Here is a 12,574-nt window from a genome sequence, read left to right as displayed (position 1 = left end):
ATACCCAGACACCAAATCAATAAAATCATCAGCAAGGCTCTCAAACCTCAGCTTTGCAACAGATTTAGAAGTTAGGTCATGAATAGTGGTTCCTTTATGTCGGTCTATTTTTGGAAGATAATCTATGCCTGCAAAAAGCCCTAAGTATGAGGTTCTAAGAGAGCCCATAGAAATTGCTGATCTAGGAAGGCAACATCAGGAAACCACATTACAGTGTGTGATAGACAATAATAACCAAATCACATGAAATTACTGTCCTTGACACTTCTCTTAGTTTCCTAATCAGCACTATGTTTCATTGAGGTCAGTGGAATTAAATCTAAAATTCCCAGGTGAACCTAAATGAAAAAAGTACTGGGTTTCCTCTTTCGAAGCGAAGACACCAGTGGGACGGGCCCCGTAGCCACAGTGCCTGTCTCTCTCTTACCGAGTTGGCATAGGGTACACGGGCTCCCCCAGGCAGCACCGAGGGAAGAACAGCACTGGGACTTTAAAGTGGCTCCATTGATGTTGATCTCACACCGCCCATCAATGACAGTCTGCCAGCAAGTGCCCTTGATAGTTTCTGCAAGGAGGTTGGAGAAGATTTTATTAGATACTTAATAAAATCTTTATCAAACATTCAAATATGTGCATTGGAATTACAGCAAGAAGGGCATCATGAAACAAGGGATAATGATAATTTAAACTTTTGTTCATCCATACTTAAACTCTTATGCAATAAGGTCTTTTGCATCAAAAGTAGACACTAAATACAGTACTGATACAGCAGAATAAATACCTATGCAGATGGTTTTTGTTGGATCCAAAGTACTTTCAGAAGAACATTCACAAATAAAAGAGCCCGGGCTGTTCTTGCAGACACCATTAATGCAAGGACTTGATTCACATTCATCAATGTCTAAAACAAAAAGAGGTCTACATTACTGCTAAAAACTAGTCTTGGGCATGAAGGAATATTTAAACTGTGGCCTCAATTGCTACCACATATTCTTTATTAGATAGTAAAGCTGGCCTAGATAGATTTTTTTTCTAGACTAGATGGAAAATCAAGAATAATAATTGAGGGGCGCCTGGGTGGCTCAGTTGGTTAGGCAACCGACTTCTGCTCAGGTCATGATCTCATAGTTTGTGGGTTCGAGCTGCGCATCAGGCTCTGTGCTGACAGCTCAGAACCTGGAGCCTGCTTCGGATTCTGTGTCTTCCCCTCTCTCTACCCCTCCCCTGCTCACGCTCTGTGTCTCTCTGTCTCTCAATAATAAATAAACATTAAAGAAATTTAAAAAAAAGAATAGTAATTGAGCATATCTCTATAGCACAGAATCTGGCACATGGCTGAATGTTTTTATTCAGGAAATCTGGAGCAAATTTTAAGTGTGATCTCTGAATTACTAGCTATGTAATATTTTCTTCATGTCTTAAATGATGGCAAATAAAATGCCAACTGCAGGTAAGTACCATAGTAGCTTACAAAGTATATGCAAGTGTCATTTGGGACCACAGAATCTCAATTACAATGATATAATTGTCTAAAATAAAGGTGACTCTGGGGCACCTGGGTGGCTTAGTTGGTTGAGCATCCAACTCTTGATTTTACCTCAGGCCATAATCCCAGGATTGTGGGATTGAGCCCCATGTTGGGCTCAGCATGGAACCTGCTTGGGATTCTCTCTCTCCTTCTGCCCCTCTACCCTTCTTGCTTGCTTGAATGAATGAATGAATGAATGAATGAATGAATGAATGAATAAATATGACTCTAACTGATTTTCATGGTTTTCCAGTGGCATACCAAAAGACAATAAAGTACCTAATATAAGAATAAAAACATAGTTTACCTTCACAGGTTTTTAGGTCAGGTTTGTAGACAAATCCCTTGGGGCAGGTACAGACAAAACTTCCAGGAGTGTTTCTACACTGTCCATTGTCACAAAGCAGACTGTTCAACACACATTCATTAATATCTGCAAAACCAATGAACATGAACTTTTAGAGGGAGCTCATTCTTTGCATGCAATTTCTCTGCTTTTTATAGGTTAAATTTTTAAGGTCATATGAAATGATTAATTTAAGCAAGGAGGGAAAACTCCTCTACCACAGGTTTTTGCCTAACTTACCTAATTTGAGGAAAATAGGGGTTTCATCTGATTATTTATAGTAGGGATCTACAAAGTCTAAAGTCACCAGATACCGTTCAATTTACTTTCTTTAACAGGAAGAAACTTGGATTTGCTGGAAATCATTAATCTTTATACAACTGTTTCATTGTGCCAGAATTAAAAGGACTAATCCTATTGATTTAAGGGACTAAATAAACATTCAGAAAGTATGGTCCAACTTTGATATGTGTTAGTTCTAGGATGGTTGTTTCTTCTTTAGAACAACTGAAATGGTCTCTGATTGTGTTTATAGAGTGTGAAGCAATCTATAGAGTTTATAATTCTCATGAGGAATTTAGACTTGAGATTCAGAGAGCTCAGAAAAATTCCTTACTTTCAGATGAATAATAGGTCTGTCTCATGTAAAATCTAACTTTTGATATGTGTTACTCAGGTAATTTAGGAAGTGTGGAACTTCAACAGTTTGTTATATATAGTTTATAGTTATATATAGTTTAGTTGGCTTAAACTACATCACACAGACATAGAATAGGCTATATCTTCACAAAGAATTTTTTTTTACACATCAACAAATTCTGCTTATATAATCATTTGACAATCTAGTAGCCCTAACATAAAGGATACACCAGTTCAGTACTAGAAATCATCATAGGTTCACAGTGGTAAATACAAGTAAATTAGAAATATATTTATAAAGTACTTAAATTATAGAAAAATTAAGTATAAAGTTCTATTATTGTATGAACAAACAACATGGTGAGAAGTCTATCAAAATGATATAGGGAATGCTAACACTTCCCCAAAGAGTTAGTATTGCAATTCTTAAACTTTGATGATGCAGAAGAATCTGGAACCTTATATCGAGGAATTTATGATTAAGATAAAAACCAGCCAGTCCCTGGAGGGGATGGCTGTGGTGGATTTTTGATTCTTAACTTCATATCTCTAAACATAATCTGAAATATGAACATACTTCTGACCTGATGATAATCAGTTCAACTTTGGAGTGTATATTTAACTTGTTGACGAAGAATCCCTACGGCCTCCCAAACTCTCCCTTTTGCTTCCAATGGGGTGATTTTTTGGATGAAGCTAAAACATCTCTGTGTCTTTCTGGGCCTGCTCAAATAAATAATGATCTCTGTCTTCTGATGAAGAGAGGCTTTTACAGAAAAATTAAATTGTAAATCTAGTTTGAAAACACCATGTGTACTCAAATGACAACTGTACCCCAGAAAATAAGCCCTAAAATTAAGGGTGTGAGAGAGGAAGAATTCACTTCTCAAAAGTCATTGTAGACCACAAAGAGGGAAGGGCTAATTTGGGGACAGCAATAAAAGTTAGGGAAAGAAAAAGAAACCCATAGTTGAAAGAAGAGGGTTTTGTGATAACTATACAGCTCCCCTGAAGACCTCCTATCCTCATTTTTTTATGTACTAGTTTAGCCTGAAACTAAGATGAAAGGTGATTTAAAGGGGGGCAGAGAAGAAGCTTTTATTTACTGTTACTTCTTTTTATGAGTGTGCAAGCCATGAGTGAAGAAGGACAGCAAGTGAAAAATACTCAAGTAATATTTCTGCTTCTTCGAAAATAATTGCTACCTCCACTTTGCCCATTATGACATTACAGGCAGGCCTAACAACAAAGACATCTATTAGATGCGATATTCTGCTTCAACCTGCACACTGTACATTGCATGACAGAAACTACTCTTGCCATGTTGCATCCTTTAAGAAGTTAGAAAACAAAAGTAAACATTATTCATGCTGAATAGAAGTACAGGGAAGAAGAAGAGAAGGCTAGAGTGTGTGGGGAACAGGTGACCTGCAGAGAGCCAGAGGGGGCAAAATGGTTGAGGGCTTGTTTTAGGACATTTAGAGTTAGCTTTCCTCTCTGTTCTATCTCTAGAATCCCTCTCTTTTCTTTGTACACAGAGCCCTAGTCTCACAGATAGAGCCATGATCTTACAGTATCAAAACAAACTGGGGTAAAGAGATTCCTGAAAGGAGACAGAAATACACAGTTAGGTTGGAGGAGCTTTGAAAAGAATGTGTACAACGGCAAGAGGTCAGGGGACAACTTACGGATATTTCAGAGGTGGTCATTTTTAATAGTTCAACATAGTATAGTAAGCTGTTAAAAAACTACTTAATTGACATGGCCATTTTTCTCAGTCCAGGGGAATACAGTTCTATATAATGTAATTTATTCCTCTTAAAGTTCAGGCACTGTTTGTCTAATCAAAGGCAACAAGTTTCTTGGTAGGGGTCCAAGTATTTCAGCAAGCTCCTCAACACCAAGAGGATGTGCAGTGGTAAAGTAAGGAACCATGGCAAGTAAAATTGCTTGTTACCCAGGGACAAATAGGAGGAGGAACTTTCTTTTCTTGGGTCAACTAATGGCTGTCTGGGAGATAGCTGAGTTCAGTACCTGGCAAGTAGTTAATACTTGATTGATCATGTGTTGAAAGAATGAAAAGAAAGTCATTTTTGTTTATTTCAATCTGTAGCATCTCAAAATTATTGCATGTTCCACTAACTGACCACCTTAGAGCAGTACTTTTCAAACTCTACCACTAAAACACCACCAGGGCAGAAGACAGTAAGTTCTAACACTGAAGACCCAAATGGCTTTTAGAGAGTAAAAATATAACTGAGCTCCCCCTTTTATCCTTATTAAAGCCTATTACTTTTCATCCTACTCCACGTAAGTATTTTTTTTATGTAAAATGTGTTTTGCTTTCAGATAAAAAGGATGCACCATCTTACATTTTGGTTTTAGTACACTCTGGCATATTCCCATGAGAATGAATATTCTGGTGTTAGAAGATCAACTTCAGGAAACCTGCAGTATTATGTCACTACACTACAGAATGGACAGTACATTTTAGAAAATACTAGTCTAGGCAACTGAAGAAAGTTGCAAAAATAATGGTGCCCATGTTGACCATTTTCTTGTCAACCAAAGGTGTTCTTTTTGTTTGTTTGTTTTGTTTTGTTTTCTTAGTTACTGGCTGGTACCTTCATTAAAATTTGTTAAAGCATCAAAACTGGTGTTTGCTAAACATAACAGAGAACAGTTATTACTGAAAATAAGCTGGGTTTTCTTTGATTGAATCTAATAAGTGGTTGGGAGAAGAGTTGTTTCTCTTGGTAAAAATAGGGATGCCTTTGTAGACACATGAGAACGGCTCACAATCTGTATTTTCTACATCTAAGGAGCTTCTCTTTTTTGGAGTGAACATGACACATGACTACTTATAAATTATCAGGATTCAGCTATGTAAATTTCAGTTAATTGAGACATGTATGTGTCATGCTGACACCCAAAGTGAAGATCACCCATTTGCTCAGTCCTAAAGCTACTCAAAAGCAGTTCCCTGCAAGCAACAAAAAAAGGAATGCATGATGCATGAAATGTCTTAGAAAACAGGTGAATCTTCTTACCAACACAGTTTTTCCCGGTTGAATCCACTTCATATCCTGAATTGCATATGCATTTGTAGGTCCCACGGAGATTTTCACAAATTCCATTTGGGCAGATATCTGGATCTAATGCACATTCATTTATATCTGCACCACCAAAAAGAGTTCAATATCAATAACATTCTAAAGCAAAGGTCAAAGAACTGTCAAAAAAATAACATTACAATAAATGTAAAAACCTTAGGACCTGGTGAAAATCAAGTTTCACTTTGATGAGAAAGCTTGATCACTTCTTGTCACTACAAGATATTCTGAATCAAATCTTCCTTCCACCAGTCCTTGTGAGGAACTTGGCATTTGAGCTGGAACTACAAGATTACCAATCCTTAATCAGGCTAAGGGAGAGCCCCTGGGCTTCTGCTGGTTCAAACATCAAGATGGAAAAGTGGATCCGCCACACAGCCCAAGTCCCTACAACTGGTCTCCCTGCTGCCAGCCTATCCCTCTTCAATGTACCTTCTACGATGCCACCAGACTTAGCTTAAAAATGAGATGACTGTGTCATTCTCATGGTTCAAGCTTTTGTAGGTTCAAAAATATCTTCAAGATTAAATTAAAACATGAGCTCTGTTTGTTTACTTCTTCCATGAACATACAATGCCCTTTTGCTCTGTGTCAGGGATGTCTGGAGCCAGGACTATTCATTGGTGCAAAGCCCATTCAAATGCCACCTGTTCTGGAAAAGCCTCTGCTGCCCTGTTCAGATAAGGCTGGGTCCTCCATCTTCTGTGTGCTCACAGACTAAGAAGAGCTCTATAATCAAGGGTGATGCAGAATGACAGTGAATAGCTAGTCTCAAATCTTGGTCCTAACTCTTCTATAAGCTAGGGTTGACATTTTTTCTTTCTCCAGGTTTCTATCACAACTTTTTTATTCCCAACTATTTATTATAAATTTCTTTACTACTCTCTTTCCCCCAAATATCTCCTCCCCACCTTCATCCACACATAATGATGAAATTAACCAAGAGGATAAACTGACAATCAATTCGGTCTACTTTTTTTCAGAACTTTCCTGAATCGAATCATTTAGTTTTATATCAATAAAATAATCCCTTCATCTTTCTTGTCACCTGTTTTTGCACTTTGTGCCAACTCTCCCTTTTAACTTCAATTCTTTTATGGTATCTATATTTCTCTGGTTCTAACTCCCACACTTAAATGAAGTATTTCATACTCTTCCAACTCAGTTCATTGCTATCGCTGCTTGCTACAAAATGTAACATGGCTCCCTACTGACATCTTATAATGACTGAACACTTGACAGTTCAAAATGTGAATGGCCAATGATTCAATTGAGCCCATAACCCTGAACTGTACTTGATAATCCAAGAGCTAGAGGAGGACCAGACTGCCTCTTCTCATGAATGAGTGACCACAGTCATTGTATCTCAACTGCAGTCCTCATCAACCACCCTAAGAGAGCACCCAGTCTTCAGTACTGAGCCCAACACCCAAACCCAACAATCCCAGGACCCACTGTGCCATCATTACTCTGCCACTGGGGGCTTCCAGGAGTCCCAGGTACAGTGATGGCCAGAGAGGGGGCCAGACCTCCCCAGTCTGGTGTAAAGGGACCAACTGGAAACCCACAGGAAAGCCCAGTGCTGCTTCTGCACATGCTTACGGTAGCAAATTTCAAACAAGTCCTTACCACTGCCTGCTGATGTCATTCCTGGCCCACTGCTGCAGAGTGCCTGATATTCCGCTGCAATAAATTAACAGATAGTAAATGATTCCCTTGTTTGCAGAACAGGTCAATCTGCACTTGGCTTTGCACACATCATTTCCTGCTAAGTGAGTAGAACTGAAATAAAGTGGTAACGGAAAAGGAGGCATCTCCCAAGGGAGTCACTGGTACACCATGCTCCCATTTTAAAGGCTCCGCATCACTATGGAAAACAAGTTTTAAGGATACAGGCAAGTTACAGCAAGGCCTTGTGCAAAGCGCTTTCGGAAAAGGTGTTTTTCCTATAATTTGATTTTGTCCACCAGGGAACACTTCACACTTATAGTGAAATGTGCCTGTTAAAGTGTGGTTTCTTAACTGTTAATAAAACTTTCTCCCACCATCTTGGGAATAATTTTGTTTCTTAGTACAAACTTTTTTTTTTTAATACAATCAAGTTCTTAACATTTTCTCATTTCTCTCTTCAAATTCTCTAGTCTGCACTCACAAGAAAAACAAAGCCTCTACACTTGTATTTAAGTGTATTTTTAAAGTAAATATTCATCAGGATACTATATGATAAATCTATAGGCAAAGTATTGCATAATGTTAAAACTGAGATCTTACTAAGAAATTGAATACAGAATATGTACCCAAATTTGTGATGGAATCAGATTTCTACTTAAAACTGATGCAATGTTTTACATATAATTCCAATAATATTCAGAGGAGCATGAGAGTGAACGATGAAAATGGAGAACTAACTGGAATCACACTTTATCCAAGGAAAACAAACTGAAGTGTCCCCTTAGCTGCCCACAGTTTCTGGCAACACAGAGTCGCCAGGCCAAATGCAAATCATTTGTGGGCTGAAGTGGCACAAGAACTGGATATTAGGGAGGGGTCTTTTTACACAGGCCTACAGCACCTCGCTGCTGATGCAAATAACTCTTATACTTCTGCATGCTAGAAAATTCTATTCCTGATGACAGTGGATGCAAATGAACTACACAGATTTTAAAAATGAAGGTTGGATCCTTCACAGCCTCTGCCTTCCTACCAATGTAAACTCGAGAAAAGTGGTGAAATCCCTTAATTTTTAAATCATGCTAAATGGGACCAAAAAAGGAACAACTGGGAAAGTGGCTGCCGTTGTGTGTTTGCAAGCCTGGGACTGAAAGCAAAATGAAATGCATTGTCATTATCTTCTCATGTCAGCAATTAATTAAAACGCTTTTGAAATAACTGTAAGTAACAAAGTAGGAAAAACAATATCATGTCAGTTTTACAAAAAGCAGTTTTACAGTTAGTGCTAAATTAGCTGATGCTTGGCCTAAATAGAAGCAAATTCTTTTCATTGTTCTTTTCCATTTGGGGAGAATCTGGTACTTGCACTGTCCTCTGCGGTCAGTGAATTCAGGTCTACATCGGTTTGAATGCTGATGACAATGCTTGCTGTTGGGGGTCTTCGAAGCAAGCCCTTTCCCTCTTAGTTTCCTCTTCTATAAGTTTCCTCTTCTACAAATTGGAGATAAGGATACCGAAGCCACATGGCAGTTCTATGCATTTACTAGGAGAACATGTAAGGTGTTGAACACAGCTCCTGGCACGGCTCATGCATTTCATAAATGATAGGTGTTGCAGAGCTAACTCAGTGTTGTGCTATGGAGGCACTGGTATGGGGACATATGAGAAAATTCCCAAACTTCCACTTCTCTGGGTTTAACTGACTGATCCCTGTGAGGAGTAAATATTCAGCAGTCAGTGAGAAATATCTTAATATAGAGCCTTACTTGGCTTTCTTCCAGAACACAAAGATGGACGCTAGATGTGATGAGGTTGGAGTTTCTCATTAAATTGACTAAAGAAGGAATCTTCTGAATATTTTCAGTACCTTTTAAAATCTCCCCTCTCTCTTGAAATGAGGGATACTGTCCATTTAGGTCCTTCACGATTTGGCATTTTCATCTACCAAAGACGTGGAGAAACCAAACTGAACGAAACCACTTCCACATGTGGACCTCTTCTGTGCAAGTGTGTTGAAATAGAAAACAGAAGCTAGCGGCGCTGGGCTTCAAGTTTAACTCATCTTAAGCTTTACTTCTTAAAGAAATCTGGTCTCTTTTAGTCATCTTTTATAAGATTACTTCATTTTCCTAGGTATCATAAGAATTCTTTGGAGATGTACTTAGTCCAGAGGAAAATGTAAAAACAAAGAACTGTATGCACCAAGGGTCCTAGATTCTAAGTTTGGTTCTTTCACATATTGAAGATAGGAACAAATCACCTATACCCCTGTGCACCAGTTTTCATGATACTCGTCTATCTTATAAATTCTAAGTATGTAAGAAAAGTACTTTGAAAAGTTAAAGTAACATACAGCAAGCAGGGTAGTATTAATGATATACAACTATAAAGTTACAGGGATGTTTGTTAGATAGAATTATATTTTATGCTATATAATTGAAGTATTATTATTGTAGGCATGAATTGAACTAATTGCTAATCACATATAAAATAGTAATCTGTGATGTAATCGGCCAGAATAAAGCTTTATTTCTTAACTGGCCTTACCCATTTCTTTTAAAGTTTTCCAGTTAACATTCTTTAACTTCTCATATTTTAATTTCTTCTAACTCCCTAATTTCAAATATCACTTTCAAAATGGCAGATGTTTAAATATTGTGAGTTAATCTTTAATTGACTATATATAGGTCAGAAATGAACTAACTGGATCTTAGATGTAAACCAACCAATCAAAGCTATTTGTTTTCAGTATTAGATCTACCTTTATTTTAGGACATTAAAAGTAAATGTCAAGCTACCTTAAAATTATGTCCAAATGTTGACAGTTTATTGCTTTAGTTTCAATAAACTATTTTTGCCTTATAAATAAAAATAATTTACAACCGGAAAGGATCTTCTGGATTACCTAAAATAATTCATTTTGTAGATGAAGAAACTAAGAATCCATTTCGATATTATTCTACATTACAATTCTGCATACTATTGCAAGCTATCTTAAATCCTTTTGAAAGTAGGTGAGAAAAATTCCTAAATAAATAAAAATCTACAAAGAACTAAACTCTAAACTCCCCAGTTAAGCAATTTGTCTGCCTGTGGATGGGGAGAATTCTGAGTCACCAACCAGTTTTCTTTTCATTATGCCGTGTCACTTCAAATTGAGAAAAATACTTTTTCCCTAGGGTTGAATAAAATCATTTAGGAAAGGCACACCTAAATCAACATGAGGGATTTGAACAAAATTCACACATGGCCTTTTGGAAAAAAGTTGGAAATATTCAGGTAATCTGAAAATTATTTACTTTTACACTCTGTAAAATTCTGCTTTTATAATAGTTCCTGCAAAATGCAAACATTATGAAACTACTTTAGAAAACAAGGCAAGTTGCATGAATTCCAAAGAGCATGAGTATTATTAAGGTGGAGGGGTTGGGATGGGGGTTCCAAACATGCTGCCTGTTCCCAATGACCATTAGGCTTGGGTGAATAATGTGTGATCAGACCCTGAGTAGCCCTGTCAAGACCCCAGGAAGGTATGTGATGTATCTGGAGAGCATAACATAATCTCTCTCCGTGATTGCCATAAATGCAAAGACTGCAGATGGTGGCAGAAGGCTGGCAGGATGGGGGCATCTCCACGACACCACATACCTGAATTCTGCGCAGGACACGGTTGGCAAGGTTCCCCAAATGCATACTCGGTGCTGGCACAGCAGCATTCAGATTTAGTAACGGCACCAAACAAGGGTTTGACACACTGGCCTCTCTTGTATCCACCGTAGCATGTGCTCCGCATGTGTGTGTCTAAACAGGAAGAGGCATCTGTCATCACACTATCGCTTCCAATAAACCCCCAGGTCAAAGTTGAAGCTGGCTTTATTTAGCCATCGTCCCTGTTCTAACGCACAAGAAAATGCCTCTGGTCTTAGGTCTCAACAGAAAGAGACAAACCCACACAAACTGCATTCAGCTTCCAAGCACTGGAAACCAGTTGTCAGACTCTTTCAGTTTTCTAGGGACTATCATGGTGTACCCAACTGTGAGACTCTTAAGTGCTGAGATTATATCTCATTCATTTCTGTCTTCCCTAGACCTGCACACAGAAGGAGCTTAATACAGGTTAAGTTAATGATGGGTGACCAGTGACTCCCCTTATGATAAATAAGATCTTTATTAGAAGTGTGGTCTACCTCAAAATAAACATGCAATTATTGAATGTTTGAATTAAATGTACTTTCAAAATGGAGGAACTTTAATCTATAGAAGGTTCATTATACAAATCTCTGGACATTGGCTTACTAAGTAGTGTCATCTTTACCAACAGGGAGGGAGGTTCCAGCTATGCCCAATTCTCTCCCAATTCAAAGGGTTTACTGACTGCCATTCTTAAAAATAATTTGGGTAAAATTCATATCTATTTCTCAATAAATTTCAAACTTTTTATAAAGCCGCACAAAAATATTACATAAATTTCCTGATTATCCATATCCTCCTTTGTATTCTATACTTCCCTTAGGACATTTAATTCTCTACCTGAAAATGTTCACTATGAGATAATGAGCATATATAGGCCAATTTCAAAGACCACTGTCAACAATGGAAGGTTGGAGAAAATTGAGGACATCTACATGATTAGAAAAGAAAAGGGGGAAGGAGAGGTGGGGACTCCCCTGGTTTTCATTTATGTCAGTTCATCTTTCTATCTCCTAAATTAATATCCAGCTTATGCAAGAAGAGAACTGATATTGTTGGTGTGTTCCCCCACAAGTATTAATTATGTCATATCTGTTACAGTAGAGTGCATTTGTCATTGGTGGTATTTATTGGTCCACGGAGGGTGGATCTCTACCATCCATCTAGTCATGGCGTTATCTTACCAACACACACACGTCCATCCAGACCCACGGCCAGTCCAGGAAAGCATTCACATCTGTAGGAGCCATCAGTATTGACGCAGCGTCCATTCATGCAGATGCCAGGTGTTTCACACTCATTAATGTCTGTGGTGGGGAAAAGCACTTATTAAAAATGGAGTGACATTTACATGAAACCACAATATGTCTACAATTCTTTTACAACACTTGAAAATGGGGAAGATAGAAAATGACATGCAGCACCAACAATAAAAGCTCAGTGAGATGCATTTCATTGCCCTTTGAAAGAACAGTAACAAAAATTGACACCGACTATGTGAGCTTTTTTTTTTTTTAACCACAGGAAAAGCCATTTCAACAATACTCTCCTGAGATTTTTTTAAATCCAAAATAAGAATCACAAAGG

The 12,574-nt window shown here is 37.9% G+C and overlaps 1 protein-coding gene across 1 annotated transcript in view; it reads right to left on the bottom strand.

Annotated features, from left to right (window-relative positions):
• Positions 1 to 12,574, bottom strand: part of FBN1 (fibrillin 1) — a 233,592-nt gene that overhangs the window by 83,997 nt on the left and 137,021 nt on the right. The window contains exons 15-21 of the mRNA XM_023255387.2: positions 12,172 to 12,294; positions 10,946 to 11,098; positions 7,256 to 7,309; positions 5,564 to 5,689; positions 1,836 to 1,961; positions 782 to 901; positions 428 to 565 (exon numbers count right to left, since the gene is read on the bottom strand). Coding sequence (XP_023111155.1) covers positions 428 to 565; positions 782 to 901; positions 1,836 to 1,961; positions 5,564 to 5,689; positions 7,256 to 7,309; positions 10,946 to 11,098; positions 12,172 to 12,294 — 840 coding nt within the window. The remainder of the gene's footprint in view (positions 1 to 427; positions 566 to 781; positions 902 to 1,835; positions 1,962 to 5,563; positions 5,690 to 7,255; positions 7,310 to 10,945; positions 11,099 to 12,171; positions 12,295 to 12,574) is intronic.

This window comes from Felis catus, chromosome B3 (genome assembly GCF_018350175.1).
Source record: "Felis catus isolate Fca126 chromosome B3, F.catus_Fca126_mat1.0, whole genome shotgun sequence".
NCBI classification, from domain to species: Eukaryota; Metazoa; Chordata; class Mammalia; order Carnivora; family Felidae; genus Felis; species Felis catus.
The sequence above is the reverse complement of the archived record's forward strand: the minus strand, read 5'-3'. Positions and strand labels throughout refer to the sequence as shown.